The 23,198-nt window shown below is 34.9% G+C and overlaps 1 protein-coding gene across 2 annotated transcripts in view; it reads right to left on the bottom strand.

Annotated features, from left to right (window-relative positions):
- Positions 1-399: 399 nt before the first annotated feature.
- LOC123566081 (myocyte-specific enhancer factor 2C-like) overlaps positions 400-23,198 on the bottom strand; it is a 38,936-nt gene continuing 16,137 nt past the window's right edge. For both annotated transcript variants that reach the window (XM_045359918.2, XM_045359919.2), the window contains exons 4-10: positions 21,844-21,990; positions 21,257-21,425; positions 16,618-16,802; positions 14,567-14,675; positions 13,548-13,659; positions 9,084-9,261; positions 400-6,977 (exon numbers count right to left, since the gene is read on the bottom strand). In XM_045359918.2, coding sequence (XP_045215853.1) covers positions 6,837-6,977; positions 9,084-9,261; positions 13,548-13,659; positions 14,567-14,675; positions 16,618-16,802; positions 21,257-21,425; positions 21,844-21,990 — 1,041 coding nt within the window. In that variant the 3' untranslated portion in view covers positions 400-6,836. The remainder of the gene's footprint in view (positions 6,978-9,083; positions 9,262-13,547; positions 13,660-14,566; positions 14,676-16,617; positions 16,803-21,256; positions 21,426-21,843; positions 21,991-23,198) is intronic.

The raw sequence follows: 23,198 nt of genomic DNA, 5'->3' as shown, positions 1-23,198 counted from the left end.
GACCTTATGTTACAGACCTAGATTGAGAAAGATCCATCGAGCATTTCATTAAAAGAAATCATTTATTAAAGGTATTTTAAGTTTTAGCTCTTGTGGTCCCTAAAAGGAAACAAATGTCACTGTCTGAACAACTTTGGGAGAGGACCTTACAATGATGCTGTGGGCCAAATTTGATGAAAAATGTATAGGAACTGTCATATAATGCCTAGCATGTAACAACACATGGAATGTGTTTTGTATTGGTTTCCAGATTTACCAGCAGCCTGCACCTTTTATCCACCTCAAAGTAATCTAAAACTTAGCCCAAATACAATGTACATAATTATAAATGTCAAGCTTTTATATATAAACCTTTAATACATGAGTTACACTTTTTCACTGAATAAAAAACAAGCAAGATTTCTAAAATATTCATTTATTTATATAAAATTTGATGAAATTCTGATGTAAAGACATAAAATTGTGCATCAATGAAAAGGTAATACAAGTAAAAACATGGTAAAAGTCAGGATTTTCATCCTGGAAAACAACAAATTCATATGTCAAACATTAACTATAAAAAATAGTTAACAAAGTTATTCAAAACATTGGACAAGATTCAGGAAACAAACTTGGATTCCTTTAGAAGAATCTTCAGTCGACTTAATTCTAGCTTGCATGTTATAGATTCTTCTAAATGAACTGGTCTGTCAAAGATGCAACAAATGCATGATGTACTACTTCATTTCTATCTTTCTGTTCCCTAGCTTTTACTGTACAGAATTTTCCATAGATATCATTACACACTAAAATTAATGTCCTGTACTGAGATTAAGTTTTATCATTTTAATGAAATTTTCCACCATTTTCATTTGAAACAGATACCTGTTTGCTTACAGTAATGTACAGTACTTCTGAATAAGTTTTATGTTGCCTCAAGTAGAACTACAGTCAAAGCCCACTTCAAAGATCACCAATGTGAGAGTAAAAAACATGATAGGCAGGTGGTCTTTATTCACAGGTTGTAAATACAGCTGAAACTCGAACTCGCTTATCTCAAATTCTGGCCATCTCGAAGATATTTCCAAGCCCGAAACCTTGAGCACAAAATATCATCTAAAGTTGAATTTCGGTTATCTCGAACTAACACTCGATCCCTTGGAAATGAAGATACCTATTTTCAACTGTACATTGTACAAGCAACATGAGATAAAATGCAAAAACAGGAACTTAATTTTCTTCTAATACAATTTTTATTTATGATATCCAAGTTTCTCCAATTTTGTGAGGTAACCAAGCAAAACAAACAAGTGGGAAAGGAACTCTGCAGATAGACTACATCCATCGTAGAACTGCATGTTATTATTCGTGTTTACATACTGTAAAACCATTACTAGTTGTGGGCAACTAATTTTAGTGGATTTCAAGGTTGAGTCAATACAAGAAATAAATTCCAACAAAAATAAAAACCCTTTAATTTTGTACTTAAATTTTGAATCCGACAATTTTATGTCCTCATAAAATAGCAACAGTGGTTAAAACCACAAAATTAAATGGTTTCTGACAAAACTTTACAATGAATAATTAACAAAACAAGAAGATGAAAGATGCATTGGATACATGATAAAGAAATATTACATAGACTCATAATGGTAGTATTGTTTTCAAGAATGCTACAATAACCCTCTGCTAACATGATACCAGGTATTTTTACAAAAGATCATGGCACGAATAAGATCAGATATGAACAGCAAAGCAACATGAATGACTGGAAGTATTCTGTTTTTTTTTTTTACACAATTACTCACGCATAGAAAATGTATAAAATAAAATGAGCCGTGCCATGAGAAAACCAACATAGTGGGTTTGCGACCAGCATGAATCCAGACCAGCCTGCGCATCCTGTTTGCTAACAGTTTCTTTAATTGCAATAGACTATGAAAGCAAACAGCATGGATCCTGACCTGACTGCGCGGATGCGCAGGCTGGTCTGAATCCATGCTGGTCGCAAACCCACTATGTTGGTTTTCATATGGCGCGGCTCAAATACTGACAAGGCAGACTGAATTCTACAGTTTATAAAACCTTCATTGAAGGCATCCGTCACTAAATTCATGTTTCTCATAAGAAGATGGGATTAAAAAAATCATATATCTACAGTATGACCTGAAATGCAAATCTTTCTAGCCACATTACAAGAAAGTAAATCCAATATTAACCCTATTCAAAATGTTATTTTATTTTTATGTAGTACTGAATGCTTTTGTGCCATATGAAATGCAGATTTTGTATAACACAATTTTCTGAAATATTTTATACAAATTTCCATCCATTTTATCTCCAAGAATTCATTTCCCAATGAAATGACCATTCTGGCCAAAACCATGAAAATTCTTGCCCGTGAAATTAAATGATTTAATAGTACTAAAAAGACTTAAAAAAAATATGGCTCTCTGAACTAAATGAACATTTTTATTTCTTGCTGATAAATTTTTCTGCTTTTTAAGTGAACTTGAAACATTATCATGGAGATATGAAAGCATAATCAAACTATATACTTCATATTTTCTGGTAAAAAGTACTTTACAAGGAGGAATATAATTACAGTATGCTATTCTTGCTTTTCTCTACAACCATTGCTTTTATACTTAACAGAGAGTTAGACAACATTCTAAGTATTTGCAGCAGATAAAAATGATGCAAGCTTTCTTTTAATGACACTTTGAAACTGTAAACTGACGTGTAAGCTTTGAATTTCTAGCATAGTGTTTTTTTGATATCTATATTTCGTGCTTCAAATTAACATCACAATATAGAAGCTGAGTTCTTCATTACAAAATGCACTGTACTAGCCACTGACCACCTGATACAGAACTAAAATGACAAATTTCAGAAAAGATCTAACAAGAGCACAACCTTTGGATTCCAACCCTTGTCTGCAAGTGTTAGACATTTAATAAAAGGAGTTATTGTGTTGGCCTTCTTACACATCTACTAATGGTAAACAAATGTACAAAGTTTCAAAGCTATAGCTCTTATAGAAGTCAAGTAAAAAGTAACTAAACAAAAGAATTAACCAAGATATATCAATTTACCATCCAATAAAAGGGCTATTATTTGGATGAAAATGCATTCAAAAGTTGTGGTTCTTGGCTTACTTATCTACTGATGATTAACAGGTATATACAGATTCAATGCTATATAGTTCTTACAGCTTTAAGAAAGCAGCATCAAACAACAACAGCTGTCACTAATGGTGACAAATGCCCCCCGCAGCGCCTTGACCTTTGACCTGGTGACCCCAAAGTCAGTAGGGGTCGTGTACTCAATAAGTACTATCAGCATGTGAAGTTTGAAGGTCCTGGGTGCAGTGGTTCGCGAGTAAAGTGCCTTCATGCAAAAAGGTAACGTTGCATTCATGCAAATAGTTAACGGTGACGAACGGACGGACAGTTGAAAACTAATATGCCTCCCTTTGGGGGTATAAAAATCTTAACCAAGAAATAACGTTTTTATTAGGTTAAAAGGACAATAATTCCAACAAATGCAAGAAAAAAGAGTTACAATTGTTTTTAACCCATGTAACAATAACTCTAAATTAAAAAGGGCCATAACTCTGACAAAATGAAAGACAGAATTACAGTTCATTGCCTTCTTATTCATCTAATGATGACAAACAAGTGTACACAGTTCCAAAGCTATAGATCTCAAAGTTCTTAAGAAAAAAAAGTGGGCCTAAATAAAAACAAGAGCACCGCCTTGCGGATGCTTACGCTCATCTGATTTTTTTTGTATAATAGAAATATTGTCCTACCCATGATTTTCTAAGTCTAAAAAGGGCCATCATTCTTGCAAAAAGCAGGATAGAGTTATGTTTCTTGATGTGTCCGCTTATGATGGTGAAAAACTGTTGCAAGTTTCAAAGCAATAGCTTTGACAGTTTATGAGAAAAGTTGCCTTAAACATAATACTCAACCAAGAAAATGATTTTCTAAGTCCAAAAGGGGCAATAATTATTGCAAAAAGCAGGATGGAGTTATGTTTCTTGCTGTACAGGGTCAGCTTATGATGGTGAACAAGTGTTGCAAGTTTTAAAGCAATAGCTTTGATAGTTTAGGATAAAAGCTGACCTAAACATAAAACTTAACCAAGAACTGATTTTCTAAGTCCAAAAGGGGCAATAATTCTTGCAAAAAGCAAGATGGACTTATGTTTCTTGATGTACAGGGTCTGCTTATGATGGTGAACAAGTATTCCAAGTTTCAAAGCAATAGCTTTGATAGTTTAGGAGAAAAGTTGACCTAAACATAAAACTTAACCAAGAAATCTGATATTTTCTAAGTACAAAAGGGGCCATAAATCTTGCAAAAAGCAAGATGGAGTTATGTTTCTTGCTATACAGGGTCAGCTTATGATGGTGAACAAGTATTCCAAGTTTCAAAGCAATAGCTTTGATAGTTTAGGAGAAAAGCTGACCTAAACATAAAACTTAACCAGGCAACGCCGACGCCGACAACCGCTCAAGTGATGACAATAACTCATCATTTTTTTTCAAAAAATCAGATGAGCTAAAAAACTTAACAAATCCTTAAGATCAAGTGATAACATTGCCCCAGTTGTTCGAAACTTTAACCGACTGTTAAACTAACCACTGGTTAAATTTTGATATCAGTCTTTGTGGCAAACACAAATATGAAGTTTCGATTTAACTTTCCAGTCTTATAATAAGTCTGCTAAAAATGTCAAAATATAACCCTATAAGTTAATCGTCTTGGCTTAATCACCTGTTAAAAATTGGAACAACTGGGTCAACACTATACAGATTTTATTCAAAAATTAGACAATCTAAAAATCCACTAAAACAATGAGAAACACTGGATATGATACATATTTCAGGACTCCTAGCTGTTTTAAGCCAAATACTTTTTGCCCAGTGTGAAATGTTTTAAATACAGTGTACATGCATGTTATGAAATGAGAATTCTCTGAGATGTGATATGATCATGACATGGATCCATAAATATGCATATAATCACAACTATGGAATATACAATGAGAAATGAAAGATGACAAATAATGTAGTAGTCACATCATAGCAAAATGGTGTTCACTTAAATAAGTCTCTGACAATAGCAACACAAAACTAGAAAATAGAACTTTTCTGACAAACTCTAAAATAGGTAAACTGAACAGAATAATTTATCAATCTAATTATGTTATTGGAAGAACAGTCAAAAGGTACATTTCAAATCAAATTTTTCTAAGATGAAATAACAAAAGCGGATAATTTGCAGTCATGTTCTTTACAAAATGTTCATGTGTTTAATACTACCGATGAACAAATCCTTGTCAAAAATTCTAACAAAGGAAGGATATATTTGTGTCCATATATCTTAACAAAAGACAACCTGCCATGAAGGGATCATATAATGATCAAAATATGTTAACTGTCAACTTTTACCCTTTATTACTATTTCTCCTAACACTACATTACAAAACAACTTATTTACAGATCACATTTTTTCCAAACATGCATTCATAAACCAAGAAATGTCAGGTCTTTTTTTTATATATATATTATCCCAAATAGACTTAAGGTACTGCCAGAACTGTTTTATGTGTATACAAAATAATATAAGCCAACAATTCATCCTACCATTCAGTCAGGTTTTCAAAGTCCATATGATCACTATAAAAATCAAATAAAATGTTTGTCAGACAAGTATAAATTTTCTTTATCAAAAGTATTTTAGTCAGAAACCACTTCTTTCCAAATTTGGAATGAATTGTAAATCTCATAACTATAAAGAGGAGGTAACCATCAATTTTCAAATATCAAATTTTATCTCTGTAGGAGTTATCTTTATAACGACAAATTTATTATAAATCGAGTTGCCCATTAACAAAGTCAATAGTGTAGTTTCTGAGAACAAACAATTTACAAAATGCATCATAAATCTTTTCCTCAAATAAACAGCTTGTAACAATGCTGTACTGCATTGCTTTCATCTTTTTTAAATCTTGTTTCCTTCTCTTTATCAGTTTATGTAAACATTTGATTGTAAAGTAAAACATGCAAACTGAACATGTAATGATTATCAAATATCTGATGAAACAGTCCATGATCAGTAACTTAGCTAAAACCTTCAACAAGATGTAATACTGTAGAAAAGAATATTTTTGTGCCACAAAATTTTCTTGCAACTATGAAAGAAAGCCTTTTGAAAGGGGAAATATTTGCAGAAAAAAGTTATCAATAAGGTATGCAATGACAGATTACCGAACGCTATTGCTGAATAGTGATTAACATTTAATATCAATTACTTTCTCACTGATACATATCCTCACTAAGCCCAATAAACTGGTATGTGTTTCATAAAGATGTGAGAAAACAGCTCAAATTCAAACAGAATATTATGAGCATATCACTATTGTTTTTAATTTGATATTCAATGATCATTTAAATGAAACAGGTGAATTATCTTAAAATATTTCCTCACAAAAATGACAAAAAATAGCTCCACACTTATACATCAAATTTCAATTCCCTAAATTAAAAGAGCCTTTGGCATTATCTTATCCATGATGTGTATTTCATTCCCCACCTCAAAAACCACAAACATTTTGGAGTCATAAAATAATCTACTTATACAGTATTACAAACACTTTAGACCTGAAGGAACGACTCTACGTAAGATACAAGATATTGCTCGATATATCTCAAACAACAGATTTTCACAATGATTGAAATGGATTGATGTTATCACACTGTGTGTTGTAAGTGTCTATTTCACTTTCGTCTATTCTACATGTGACTTATATACAATGTCTTATGATACAGTTGGATTATGTTTCTATCACGTGTCTGATTGACTCATTCGAGCTCGTTTTTCTGGTGGCTCATCAGGGTCTACATTTCCAGAATCTCCTTTGGCACTTGGATTTAAAGATGCATGTGTGGATGTTAACATGATTGGTACAGGCATTCCCGCAGAGGCCTACAATACAATAAATTTTATTCTAATATAACAAGTCATGTCCTATTCCTAATAATGAACAAAAACAGCCACATCATGTTGGCGTACTAGCAGTGACTATATCTGATCTACTCTTTAACATATAGAACATATAATAATAGAAATATCACAGATTGCAATCTTTAAGGCCATAAGGCGGCTGTAAAAAGTCTCCATGTACTTGGATTCAGTGCTGTTATATTTTCTAGTCCTTTTGGGATCAGGGAATTCATTCAATATCTAATAAAATTCCGCTCAAGCCGGTGCTTGGGGGTATGAGGGGTGTTGCACTTTCTACTACCTCTCATGAACAGACCTGATCAAACATAGTCTGCTATTATTTTGCTTGGTTGCATTCTATGCTTCCAAAGGGTTTTCTTATAGATTTTATTAATGACATCACTATTCCCAATCAGTTACATGATGCACTGAGTAATTTACTTAGGCTACACCCTTGTGAAATTATTCTGTGGCATATTTAACCTCTTTGTTTTGTTTAAATTCAACTAGAGCTATCACAAAAGGTGATGAATGTACCCCCCGCATGCACTGACACAGTACATTGCAATTTGACGCACACAAGATTGCATAATTATGTGGACTGTATGTATATAGACTGTATGTATACAGTATAGTAACAAAAAACAAAGTCCCATAACTATGCAGAATATTTATCTAAAAGAATGTAACAATGCACAACTAGGGCTGGTACTGATCACTTGTGTGAAGTTTCATTAAATTGTGTGTAAGGGTTTGGTAGATTAGGCACGCACAAGATTGCATATGCAGACTGTATGTACATAGTATGTTAACAAGAAACAAAGTCCCATAACTCCGCAATTTTTGTTGCTGAAAGAACCTAACATGCCCCATGCACAACTACTGTTGTTACTGATCACTTGTGTGAAGTTTCATTAAATTGTGTCAAGGGGATGAGGAGAGATGGTGCGCACAATATTGTGTCTATGTATATTAAGTATAGTAACAAAAAAACAAAGTCCCATAACTCTGCAAAATTTTTTTCTAAAAGAACCTAAAATGCCCCATGCACAACTACTGTTGTTACTGATCACTTGTGTGAAGTTTCATTAAATTGTGTCAAGGGGATGAGGAGAGATGGTGCGCACAAGATTGTGTCTATGTATACAGTATAGTAACAAAAAACAAAGTCCCATAACTCTGCAAATTTTTTTTCTAAAAGAACCTAACATGCCCCATGCACAACTACTGTTGGTACTGATCACTTGTGTGAAGTTTCATTAAATTCTGTCAAGGGGATAAGGAGAGATGGTGCGCACAAGACTGCGTCTACGGACAGACAGACAGACAGACAACCTGAAACCAGTATACCCCCCCTTACAACTTTGTTGTCGGGGGGGTACAATAAAACACAATTCTGCTAAATATTACTTCTAAATTCAATAGTGACCTGCCTTTGGATTGAATCTGCAACTTCTCAGGGAACATAACTAACAAGCTCACAGGAGGTCAACTAAATCAGCAGAACTTCCTACTATATATAGTAGTAAGTCTGAAACCATTTAACAGTTCGTTCTCCATCTGTAGTGAAGTTATCAGTTACTTGCTGAGAACAGATGTGATACCAAATCTATATCAAAGAATGGTCAATAAGTGACTGCTCTATATTACTGAAAAAAGTGTTCCAAAATCATTAACTCGAACAAAATTAACATTCTTTCAGTTACCTTTATAATGAGAACTTTGAAAACAGTCTTCAAATATATAGCTTGCCAACATCAAGCTGAATCCAGCTATTGAGTCATATCTATAATAATTTTGTTTTTGTTTGGTTTAACATTGCACCGGCACAACAGGTCATACAGTAACTTTTCAGCTTTGGTAGAGGAAAACCCCAGGTCCTCTGTGCATTATTTTGTCACAGGCAGGCACCTGTGTAGAACCAGAATGTTAGGTAAACCAGCTGGATGGCTTCTTCACATAAAGGATTCAACGCACCAAATTAAGCTTGAACGCACATCGAGCGAGTTATTTACATTTATAATGAATGTCACTGAAATCATACAATGCTTTTAAATGATAAAATCAAATGCGATTTCTTGCAATTACCTGAGCAGGGACAGAAACTGTGATTGGTTGTGTAGATAGAGTGAGCCCCTGTTGGCCTTCAGCTTTTTCTGGTGGTTCAAGTTTCACATTCCTATCCAGGTGGGCTTTCAGTTGTGACATGTTGATGAGTGGGAACTGTAACTGGCCGGAACTGGTTGGAGTTAATGCTATACCTTGACTGCAAATAGAAATCATTAAAAAGTTTAGCACAGTTTTATCTATTTTTTACTGATGTAAAAGCTACTTGTTCAAGTCAAGTCAAAATCCTTTATTTCACTCATTTCATGTATACTAGAATCAATGAGGTCATAAATTTAGCAACATGTTTGAGACTCATGATATAAAGTAAATTATCAACAAAGTTTTAACAAAGCTTACCTGAAACAAGAGGACCATGATGGTCCTGAATCGCTCACCTATCCCCACATGACCCAGTGTTGAACTAAGTATGACGTCATTATTTCTATTATTTGACATAGTGACCTAGTTTTAGAGCACATGTGACCTAGATATCATCAAGATAAATAATTCTGACCAATTTTCATGAAGATCCATTGAAAAATATGGCCTCTAGAGAGGTCACAAGGTTTTTCTATTATTTGACCTAATGGCCTAGTTTTTGAAGGCACGTGACCCACTTTTAAACTTGACCTAGATATCATCAAGGTGAACATTCTCACCAATTTTCATGAAGATCTCGTGAAAAATATGGCCTCTAGAGAGGTCACAAGGTTTTTCTATTTTTCGACCTACTGACCTAGTTTTTGACCGCACATGACCCAGTTACAAACCTGACCTAGATATCATCAAGCTGAACATTTTCACCAATTTTCATGAATATCCGTTGAGAAATATGGCCTCTAGAGAGGTCACAAGGTTTTTTCTATTTTTAGACCTACTGACCTAGTTTTTAACCCCATGTGACCCAGTTTCGAACTTTACTTAGATATCATAAAGGTGAACATTCTGACCAATAATCATGAAGATCTCATGAAAAATATGGCCTCTAGGGAGGTCACAAGGTTTTTCTATTTTTAGATCTACTGACCTAGTTTTTAACCCCACGTGACCCAGTTTCGAACTTGACCTAGATATCTTCAAGGTAAACACTCTGACCAATTTTCATGAAGATCCACTGAAAAATATCGCCTCTAGAGAGGTCACAAGGTTTTCCTATTTTTAGACCTACTGACCTAGTTTTTGACCGCACGTGACCCAGTTTCGAACTTGACCTAGATATCATCAAGATGAACATTCTGACCAATTTTCATGAAGATCCATTGAGAAATATGGCCTCTAGAGAGGTTACAAGGTTTTTCTATTTTTAGATCTAATGACCTAGTTTTTGACCCCACATGACCCAGTTTCGAACTTGACCTAGATATCATCAAGGTGAACATTCTGACCAATATTCATGAAGATCTCATGAAAAATATGGCCTCTAGAGAGGTCACAAGGTTTTTCTATTTTTAGATTTACTGACCTAGTTTTTAACCCCACGTGACCCAGTTTCGAACTTGACCTAGATATCATCAAGGTGAACATTCTGACCAATTTTCATGAAGATCCATTGAGAAATATGGCCTCTAGAGAGGTCACAAGGTTTTTCTATTTTTAGACCTAATGACCTAGTTTTTGACCCTACGTGACCCAGTCTCGAACTTGACCTAGATATCATCAAGGTTAACAATCTGACCTATATTCATGAAGATCTCATGAAAAATATGGCCTCTAGAGAGGTCACAAGGTTTTTCTATTTTTAGACCTACTGACCTAGTTTTTGAACCCACGTGACCCAGTTTCAAACTTGACCTAGATATCATCAAGGTGAACATTCTGACCAATTTTCATGAAGATCTTATGAAATATATGGCCTCTAGAGAGGTCACAAGGTTTTTCTATTTTTAGACCTACTGACCTAGTTTTTGATGGCACGTGACCCAGTTTCGAACTTGACCTAGATATCATCAAGATGAACATTCTGACCAACTTTCATAAAGATCCCATGAAAAATGTGACCTCTAGAGTGGTCACAAGCAAAAGTTTACGGACGCACGGACGGACGACGGACGACGGACACCGCGCGATCACAAAAGCTCACCTTGTCACTTTGTGACAGGTGAGCTAAAAATGCATAATAATTAGCATTTCAAGTTACCAAAACCAATATATGTATAACTGTAATTCTGGTATTATCTACTCGTTTGACACCAAACATGGGCATCAGAGAGTGACAACTGAAATTTCTTATAGGCTCATTATATATGACTTTGTCCGCCAAAATATAAACATGACTTAGTCCGCCAAAATAAAACTATCTTAATTGTAACAATATCATTTTAACAAACTTGAACACATTTAAATATTCTTTTCCATTGTTCATATTCAGAAGTTGCTCTAATTTATATACATTCGGATCTTTTAGTAGTATGGTTTTATGAATTTTTTCCGATCATTTGAAAAAATGTTACATTCAAAGAGATAACGATACTCATCCCCCAACTTATTTTCAAAGTTATCTAGTTTTGATGGGTAATCTAGGAGTTTGCATGTGAAATTTTATCATAAACCGCAATAATGTCTTGGGGTGAAAAGATGAAAGAAGTTTGAAATATCCTATAGTTTTCAATAAGGAAGTCTACAAATGGGGTGAAAAACTTGACAATCTCCATTTACAATGAAAGAAAAAAAAACATAACACCATTTCAAATACTAGCAAAAAACTCATTTTGAATGTTTGAGATGCTATTGCTTTTGCACATTACAGGGATAGTTTGCAAACACAAAATGAAGGTGCTGAAGTTTGTGGAGTGTGGGTTTCATATATTTTTTTTATATTACAACTTTTTTTGGAGAAAATATTGGAGGCAAAATATGAAAATTTATCCGGCTACTGGTTCCCATCCAGGAACGGCTTTATTTCACTCCCAGACGGTAAATGTGACAAATTCTTGGCTAAACCAATCAAACTGCTGAATTTAATACAGGACGGAACTTAGGTAAAATGAAGCTGTGTACAACAGATTGTCAAGGAATCACACATTTATCAATCTTACAGTGAGAAAATTCATATTATGAAGACCTTTGAAGCAGACAATACTGGAGAATTGATATCATTTCTGTTTATTTCTAGCCATATAACGATCAGCAACCTTTTCTAAGTACAGTTGAAACTCGGTTTCTCGTACTCGCTTATCTCAAAATTACAGCTACTGTGAAATCATTATTATTCGTGGGGGATTAATTTTCGTGGATTTCGTGGTTCAGCTCACCCACGAATTTAAGTCCCAACGAACAAATTTTGCCCACGATAATGTTTAATTGTACGCAATGTCGCCAGAAAAGACACCAAAGCCGTTCGATCTGATCAGTAGTTAAATGCATGCGGCAGTACTAACCTGCAGCTTTCGCGTAGTTTATGGAGGCTCCATCAATGATAAACATAGGTATACGTGGAAATAAAACTGACTATTTCATTAAGAAATTTACCCGTGGTTTGTTTACGACATGCTCGTCAAAGCAAAAGTAGATACTAAAAACAGAAGTTTGATATAGCGTCAAGTGCCAAGCGCACTATGCTACGGCTGTTATTTGATTTTTTTTCGGCCCCGCTATGCAATGTTTATACACAAGCCTTATTTTTACTGACATGTAGTAAAATACTAAGACTTTGGGACTATTGAATAGTATAAATTAATTGCTAGATTTGCGTCCAATGCATTATTACCAAATTCACATTACACGTTTCTCGGTAGGAAAAATAACACATGCACAAGTTCAAAAGCTTGTAATTTTAGATGCTAATTGTGCAAGATGCTAAGGTTTTGACACTTTTTAATTGGTGCCGACTTTTCTTATTGAATATTTCACAGTTTTATAAAGTTTTGCAAATTAGGGGTTGTATTATTATAGATAACGCGGTCGTTAATTGGCACATGATCACTCGCTAATCTCCTGCGGCGTAGATTGCAAATTCAGTAACCATGGTAGCGCTGTTTGACACGTGTAGGTTTTACATGTAAGAACAAAAGTACTCTTAGATCTATTCCTGTGGAAAATATTTTTTTTTTTTTAAACTGAAAATCCACGAATTTACGTCCTCACGAAACAGCCGTTTTGGCCAAAAACACGAATTTTTGTGCAAACGCAATTAAATGATTTCACAGTATCTCAAAAACATTTTCAAGTCCCGTCCCATAAACATGTGCACAAAATGTTATTTTAAGTCGAATTCTGGCCTGGAAGTATAACACTCAATCCTTTGGAAATCGAGATAAAGTGATTCAACTGTAGTTTATGTATACAACCAGTAGTTTTTTTTAAAAGATTATTTATTCTCTCCTGTGAAATAATAAATAATAGGCAGCTACATTATCTGCATAATTTTGTCTTACAAATAGTTAAGCTGCTATTGATTATTCAGTTTGATATTGATAAATCAGAGAAAGCCCTATGAGTATTTACCTGGTCAATACTCCCGCAGCCTGCACTGCAGCTGTCAGTGGTCCAACACTCATCTGGGAGAGCAACGGTTGCATTAATGATTCTAGGTCTGCACTATTTATATTTAATCCACCTGTAACAACAAAAAGCCAATCAGTCCAATATGTATATTTAATTAACTTTACTTTGGCCCAGTTGAAGCTTACCTGATACATGTGGATTTAATACATACATGAAATTACAACCTTTCTACTTTCCAACTAGATAGCTTAATCTTACAATGCTTTAATGTTGGGAACAATGCCGACACAATATATACCTTGGTCAGGTTGTCCAGTATACTGCTCCAGTAAACCTATTATTATACAGTTATTGACTTATGTTGAGGTCATATGTGTTTTACAGGTACGTAAAAACACATATTGACCTCAACATACGTCTATGATTATTATATTATATGCCCTTCAAAAATGCATTCGTTTGACTGGCCCATATTTCATACATATAAGCAAAAGTGATATCACAAGTCATTATCACATTTGCAGGTCAATATCGCTTTTTGCGGACCTGCACGTGCACTCATTTCGACCAATCAAATGAGCACATTTGAGACGGGTATATAATATTATCTTTTATTTACTTAATATTACTTTTATATACAACCCTCAAAAAATGACCAGCTTTTTTATAACAAGTCAAGAGGCCAATAGAAATAAGCTGGCCAATCAATGAAATTATCTAACAACACTTAAATGTGCTGCCTTTATCACAGTCTAAATTGCATTTTGAAAAACAGTTACCCCCTATTAACCAAGATTCCCATTTATGAGCCAAATATTTATGATTTTGACCAATCAATCAAACTTCTGTTGCCAATTTCCATATTCTTTTGATTTTTAAGAAACTGATTTAGCCATAGGTAAATGGCAAGAGATCTTGCCTATATTCTTGTACATTTCATTTGTGACTTGATCAGATATACCAGTGATGCTTCAAAGTAAAAAGAATTATAAGAAGTTCTTATAGAAGACATTACATACTTGGTAGCAAAGCCGACTGGAGATTGGATGGCAGTCCCCCACCACTCGGAGTTGCTATAGATACAACAGGAGTTTCAAGGGCTGTACTTGGATGTTTCATTTGCTGCAACTGAAAAATAAAACATTTAATATATTGTATCCATAAATATATACAGAACACTGCAGATAAAAAATTCTACCCCATAAGTGAGACTCATAGCTCATAAAGTAAAATAGTAAAATCCTTAAATATCTTTATCACTAGCCAGTAACATGTACTTGAAAACAAGAGCTGTCTCCGTAGGATGACACATGCCCCCGATGGCACTTTGAATGAATAGTTATGGCCGATGTTAAGAGTTTTGGACCTTTGACCTACGGAGCTGGGTCTTGCGCGCGACACATCGTCTTACTGTGTCACACATTCATGCATAGTTATTTTAAAATCCATGCATGAATGACAAAGATATGGACCGGACATGCCCATCAATGCACTATCATGAAAAAAGATCTTTAACGTCTAAGTGTGACCTTGACCTTTGAGCTACGGACCTGGGTCTTGCGCACTGCACGTCGTCTTACTGTGGTACACATTCATGCCAAGTTATTTGAAAATACATCCATCGATGACAAAGATATGGACCGGACACGCCCATCAATGCACTATCCTTTAACGTCTAAGTGTGACCTTGACCTTTGAGCTATGGACCTGGGTCTTGCGCACTGCACGTCGTCTTACTGTGGTACACATTCATGCCAAGTTATTTGAAAATCCATCCATCGATGACAAAGATATGGACCGGACACGCCCATCAATGCACTATCCTTTAACATCTAAGTGTGACCTTGACCTTTGAGCTACGGACCTGGGTCTTGCGCACTGCACGTCGTCTTACTGTGGTACACATTCATGCCAAGTTATTTGAAAATCCATCCATCGATGACAAAGATATGGACCGACGACACGCCCATACAATGCACTATCCTTAACGTCAAGTGTGCTTGACCTTTGAGCTACGGACCTGGGTCTTGCGCACTGCACGTCGTCTTACTGTGGTACACATTCATGCCAAGTTATTTGAAAATCCATCCATCGATGACAAAGATATGGACTGGACACGAAAATTGCGGACGGACCGACAGACAGACGGTTCAAAAACTATATGCCTCCCTTCGGGGGCATAAAAAGCTTCCATTTTACGATTGGTTGCATTTCATGAATGTTGTCCCTAAATTTCCATATCGTTGACAACCTTCGCCCAACATCATCAACCAATCCTCGATGAAATTCAAATTTCAAAGGACTGACATCCATCTCAGTTGAACCTGGGAATCTTCAACTTGGATTTTCAGATTGATCCAGAATTTAATTACCCCTGAATGGACAGAAATTGTAGTGGAATACACAAGACAGTGGGACAGACACTTCAAACATTGTATCAAATACCTTACAGGTCTTAAACATCAGGGGCCAAAAAAAAGTAACAAGAGCTCGTAGAACACAAAATGCCCCCCTTGATGCATTCAATAATTGCACAAGGAACAGAAATTATTTAGTCACTGTGCACTGAACGTTTGACGTACTGACCTCAAGTCAATAATTATGGGCCATTTACCAGTCATAAGTAAACTCTGTATCAAATGTGATCTTAGACCAAAGCATTAGAACTCTAGTTATTTGGCACAAAAAGTTCCACTGTTTTGGGTCAATGTGACCTTGACCTTGACCTACTGACCTCAAAATCAATAGGAGTCATCTACTGGTCATGATCAACCTCCCTATTAAGTTTAGTGATCTTAGGCCCAATCATTCTCAAGTTATCATCCTGAAATGGTTTAATTGTTTCTGGTCACTGTGACCTTGATCTTTAACCTACTGACCTCAAAATCAAATGGGGTCATCTGCTGTTCATGAACAAGCTCCCTATCAACTTTCATGATCCTAGGCCCAAGCTTTCTTGAGTTAACATCCAGAAACGGATTGGTCTACAGACAGACCGACCAACCGACATCTGCAAAACAATATACCCACCTTCTTCAAAGGGGGGCATAAAATTAACCTTGTAACATACCTGTGGTGTATGAGACTCTTTTGGTATTACCACCCTTAAGTTTGGCCTCCCTCTCCCTCCGCCTGGACTGTCATCCGTAGACTCCCTTGACTGTTGCAGTGCAACTGGTGCTGGTGAAGTGCTTGGCTGGGGCTGTGGACTAGCAGATACACGATTCTGTGTCTGGGCTGGGCTCAAATTCACAACTGGCAACATACAATTTGTTTAAGTAATTGAAACACATGAAAATATTAATTGAAACTCATAGAAGATTAATACTACTCAGCTAATGAGACAATATACCAATATTCTAAATATACATTTTGAAATATGTAATAATAAGACAAGAGGACCATACCAGCTACCAGTGTATCACTCATCAGAGTTTCACTGCTTAGACAGGTATAATAAGAAACATTTTTGCCAATTAACTTTGAAAATTAGTCTGTAGATTCAACAGAGAAAATTTAAATGTTTACCAGAGAGTCATATACAGAAAATAGACAGGCCCTAGCAGCCATTTTTTTCTCGATAAATCAAGATGACTTTTCACACTTTTAGTAGATGGTCTTCAAAGGAACATTTCATGAAACTATTTCAAATTCAGACTAGTGCTTTAGGAGGAGATAGAGTTTCAAGATTTTTTTCTGTAGTACTGGTAGCAATGTTTTTTGACAAATCGAAATAATATAAATGCTCTTTGAAGATGGACATCCAATGAACATTTTCGTTTAATTACTTCAAAGCCAGACCAATCGTTAAGAAGATGTTATTCAGGAATTTGTTTTTTATATTTAGCTTTGGTGGCCATGTTTAGAAACAAATCGTAACATAAACAAGCAAATTCGATGAATTGGTATCCCCCGCCGAAAGGGTTTGTGGTGAGGAACAGCAAAACAGTATATCCAGCCAAAAGCTAAGGATGTTACTAAGAGGCAAACAATTCCGCAGTGGTAACTAGGTGAGGGTACAAAACATCATATGTTGATTATAAATATTGATGGAAAATTAAAAAAAAAAAAAAAAAAAAAAATGGGGGGGGGGGGGGGGGGGGGGGCCTGGGGTGGTGGACATGACTGGGTGGAGAAGTGAGGTGGGGGAATGGTACAACTTTGCATGTTGATACTGGGTGAGGGTACAAAACATCATATGTTTATATTGATGGAAAATAAAAAAAAAAAAGGGGGGGGGGGGGTGAAGATGCATGCTTGGGGTGGTGGGCATGACTGGGTGGAGAAGTGAGGTGGGGGAATGGTACAACTTTGCATGTTGATAAATATTCATGGAAGGTTTGAAAAAAAATGAAAAATTATCTTTTTTTTGGTGGGGGGGGGGGGGGGGAAACAAGGCAAGGTGGTGACCAGGTGTGGGTACACAACATCACATGTTTATAATAAATGTTCATGGAAAAGAATGAAAGAAGTTTAATGAAATTCTTCCAATTGGTTGGTTTGTTCAATTGGTTGGTTTGTTATGTACAAATCTGTAGATTTTTAAATAATTAAAGGGCAGTAACTCTAAGGAAAATTGACCAATTAAAAAAAAATAGACAAGCATCATTGAAGTATGTTGGTACATATTTATTTCAAGTTTCATGAAATTCTACCAGCTTGACCAATTAAAAAAAAAAACTTGACGGGCATCATTGCAGTATGTTGGCGCATGTTTAATTCAAGTTTTATGAAATTCTAGATGATAGTTACTAAGAAATGGCTGCGGACAGAGATTTTTGGGCATTTTTCATTAAATCAAGGGCAATAACTCTAAAGAAAATTGACCAATCCAAAAAAAACAACTTGACGGGCATCATCGCAGTATGTTGGTTCATGTTTATTTCAAGTTTCATAGATCAAAAGGATTTAAAAATACCAAGACAACACATTCTTGACTAGTTTCGACCTTTATGTCTTCGTCAGAAATAACAACTTACAAAACAAACGACGTCACGTCCGTTTGGACGCGAACGTCAACGTGACAAAAAGCGCAAATATAGAATATATTTGTATTAATGTACATATAGATACGGATCATAATGATACGGCGGGTATTTATCGAAAACATATTTCTTCAATATGAAGCAGAGAAAAAATAAAACCCAACATATCTACATGACAAATTTTGAAGTATACATGTGAAGCATAAGCGAGAATTAACGATTGATCTACTTATAATTATATAAATAGTAAAATAACATTAATTTAAAAGCTAACCGCACATATATAATTACAGAAACAATCAAAAAATTAAAAACTTTCATTAAAATACGATTAAAGACAAAATGCAGTCAAATGGCGGAAAAGGGAACCTTGAAGCAGTAATAAGGGGAGGTAATAAAACGGCAATAAAATATCAAAATGCTGGAAAATAGAGCCGATATATTCTTAACTTCTACAAAAATTGTTAATATTATTTTAAAGTTAGAAAATATATTAAAAACAATACTATACAGTGAAAATATTTAACCTGTAGGGATATTATGAAAAAGTTAGTATATAAGACCCTATTAAATGTTACTTGGTAACTGTAATCACATAGTAAACAATACGCTGGTGTTCATGCCAGATGGTTGCACGGTATTTAACCGGTGAATCCAGGACGTTTCACGTAATAACCTATCTAAATCATTATCAACAATGTCAATTGGTAAAAAACTGAAATCATCTAAATTGTGATGAGTACTGTTGAAATGGGCAGCCACACCGCTAGCATATGCTGGATCGCTGAAATTGTTAATGTCAAATTTATGACTGTTCATACGTTTAGAAACCTGTTGTCGTGTTTGACCCACATATTGCATGTTGCATTTTTTACAAGTTATGACATAAATGACATTTGATGATGTGCAGTCTGTATTAAATCTAAGTTTATACATCGAAGAATTAGAAGAACTAACGAATTCATCAGTTTCTACTATTTTGCTACAATGTGTACATCTAGGTCGGTAGCATTTGCTGGAACGGGCGCTGATGGGGGTAGGGGGCATTGCAGAATATCTAGACTTTACAAGGAAGTCTTTAAGATTTTTACCACGTTTGTATGCTAACACGGGTCTAGAGGAATGCAACTGTTGGACTGATACATTTGGCGATAGTTTAAATAAATCCCAGTATTTATGTATTATACTACCAATGTTAGGGAGGGAGGGATTATATTCAGTAACAAAAGGCACAATATCAACCTGATCAGAATTGTTATTGTATTTCAGAGCTTCGTCTTGTGTAACATTATGCATCTTGTTAAATGCAGCATCTATTACACTGTCTGGGTAATTTCTGGATTTGAAAAGTTTCATGAAATTCTACCTGCTAGTTACTGAGAAATGGCTGCGGACAGACGCACGCACGGACGTGACGGGCGGACAACGCCATTTCAATACCCACCTCCCGATTTCAACGGCGGGGGATAATAATTTGATCAATCTTAGTTTAAGGTTACCCAAGTAATATTTGTACAAAATTATTTCAAAATCAGCAAGCACTTTCTGACATGAAGACTTCATAAAGGGAGAAGTGATCATGCCCTCTGCACTGGTGGTCATATTTTGTATGAATAATTTCAATTTTTGTACAAACTTTGTAAAAAGTCACCAAAGGATCATTCATGTGGAATTATTTTAAAATTGGGCCAATAATTTCTGACAGGAGGATTTGTAAAGTTTCCAAATAACATGTCAGGAAAATGAACCACAACCCCTTGCATCCATTTTTTCACAGATCATTATAAATTTAAACAAGTTATCGGTAAAACCGAATGATGCTCCCTGATGCATGTGCTTGTCCCAATATGGGGAATAATGTATTAAAAACAAACAAAAAATGGAGATAATAAAAAGAAGAAAATTGAATATAGGGAGATAATAAAAGCAAGGGACATACCATTAAGTGTAATTTTTGCCTCATCATTTTTTGAAGTTTCAATGAAATGCCATTAATACTTTTTAAGTAATGCTCCGGACATGCCTTATTTTGTATTATGATAAAGGGAAACTATGTAAGGTAGAGTTATGATTCTTTGACACTGCACTTTGTCTCAATGGCTTCTATGATAATGTGAAGTTTCAATCAAACGCCATTAATACTTTTCAAGTTATACTCCGGACAAAAGTGTGATGGATTGACGGACGGAGAAAGCGACGACTATATGCTCGCCCTTCGGGGAGCATAAAAATCTTGTTAGACTGTAATCCAAATGACATTTCTGTGAAATCATTTTAAAATCAAATTAGCAGATAAGCTAAATCAAAATAGTTTAAAAAATAAGGAAGATGTGGAAATTATTCTGAAATGAGTTTAGCAGTTTAGGAATAGATATTGTTCGAAAATTTTTCATTTTTTACTCTGGTAGCCCCTATCAGCAACCAAGCAAAACTGTTTAAACAAAGAACATCCAGACAAAGTTTCATTGTAGATTGTAATCTAAAGAACATTTCTGTGAAATCATTTCAAAATCAGATCAGCATTTAAGATAAACCAGAATAATTTGAAAAATCTTTAAGGAGGATAACCCAAAGAAGACGTGGAAATTATTTCGAAATGAGTTTAGAAGTTTAGGCGCTACATTCTGAGGTGAGCTAAAAAGAAAAACTGAAGAATGCAGCCTTCAAAACGATATCTTGTTATGTTTAAAACTAGACTGATGAAGCAATCTGTATAAAACTTACTATTTGGACTGTGTGATGAGCCAGGAGCAGCTGCGTTACCAGCTGACGGAATCAGAACAATGTTGCCTCCCTGAGTGCTGAACTGTTGTGCTGAACTGTATGCTACGTTAGGAACAGGTACAGACACTGGCATGACACTTGTGTTTGCTTGAGGCTGAACATTTCCATACTACAAAGATACATTTTAACTTAAAGGTGGTCAACATTTTTTCACATTCATGAATACATGCCAAGCCCTTGAGTCTTACAAGGTGGCACTGTCATGACAAAAGCTGAACCTAAGACCTCCAGTTAAATGGCTGACACTTTCATCAACTACAATGAAATTATTTACTTTTGTGGGCATGAAATTTTGCAATTTCCACCATACTGATTTTTCATTGGGACATTGACATGAATTTTAATTTTTTTCAAATTTTAAAGATAAATTAAATGGAATTTTACTAGTCACTTGTTTAATTACGTGGGCTGATACAATCATGAAATCTGCAAATACTAATCTTCTACAAATTGTAAGTTTTAAAGAATGCCATTGCCTTGCTGATATTCTCTTAAATCTATTTATAGAATTAATCATAATGACTTACCACAGTGACTGAAGAACCTCCTCCTCCAGTTAGGACTCTAGCATACTCTTCATCAATTTTCTTGAACTTTGCTTCGGTTCCTGGTGTTAATGTATAAGCCTCATCATCGTCATCCATTTCTGCCTTATCTCCCTTCTTGTTCAACATCTGACAATAATAACATCACAATATGAACAGGGGTGACTTCAGAGGAAAATTTAAACTACCGATCTTGCATTTGAAAGTATCTGTGTGATAATGTATAAATGTAGAGTTTTGTTCTTCATTTTGTACCAGACTGTGCTAATCGGAAGTCACCAACTCTGACAATTCTTTACTGCTCATGGAACAAGAGGCTGCTTTTGAAAAAGCTTATGCACCCCTACACTGCTTTGCTTAAATCTGGTCATTTATTAATTAAATTTAAATTTATACAAGTTCAATTTTATTTACACTGCTTGTAAAAAATCTTACACCTATGATGGAAAAGACCTACAATATCTAAATTGCATCTAATGTTATATATATTGGACATATATATTATATAGAACGGAGCTACTGCAGATCTACAGTGATGTGTGTATTAAGGTTATGGTTTATATACATTAACAAGAGCTGTCAGTAAGACAGCGCGCTCGACTTTTCTCAGTGCTTGACTCTGAATTTGAGCTTTGCCAGTAAAACAAAAAAAAATCCAAGTTAAAAAGGGGCATAACTCTGTTAAAATTCAAATTATAGTTATGAGAACTGAGTCTCCTGGTGTAGACTTTGATAGTGAATAACTAATTTGAGTTTCAAGTCAAAAGCTTTAATAGTAACAGTGATATTTGACTTTATCAAAAAATTTAACAAAAAAATCTAAGTTAAAAGGGGCATAATTCTGTCAAAATTCAAATCAGAGTTATGGGGATTGTTTCTCCTGGTGTAGACTTTGATGGTAAACAAGTATTTTAAGTTTCAAGTCAAAAGCTTTGATAGTAACAGAGGTATTTGACTTTATCAAAAACTTTAACTAAAAATTCTAAGTTAAAAAGGGGCATAATTCTGTCAAAATTCAAACCAGAGTTATAGGAATTGTGTCTCCTGGTGTAGATTTTGATAGTCAATAACTATTTTGAGTTTCAAGTCAAAAGCTTTAATAGTAACAGAGATATTTGACTTTATCAAAAATTTTAACAAAATTTCTAAGTTAAAAAGGGGCATAATTCTGCCAAAATTCAATTCAGTGTTATGGGGATTGTTTCTCCTGGTGTAGACTTTGATAGTAAATAAATATTTTAAGTTTCAAGTCAACAGCTTTGATAGTAACAGAGATATTTGACTTTATCAAAAACTTTAACCAAAAATTCTAAGTTAAAAAGGGGCATAATTCTGTC

This window comes from Mercenaria mercenaria, chromosome 8, assembly GCF_021730395.1.
Source record: "Mercenaria mercenaria strain notata chromosome 8, MADL_Memer_1, whole genome shotgun sequence".
NCBI lineage: Eukaryota > Metazoa > Mollusca > Bivalvia > Venerida > Veneridae > Mercenaria > Mercenaria mercenaria.
Note: the sequence above shows the minus strand (reverse complement) of the source record. Positions and strands in the feature narration are given on the sequence as shown.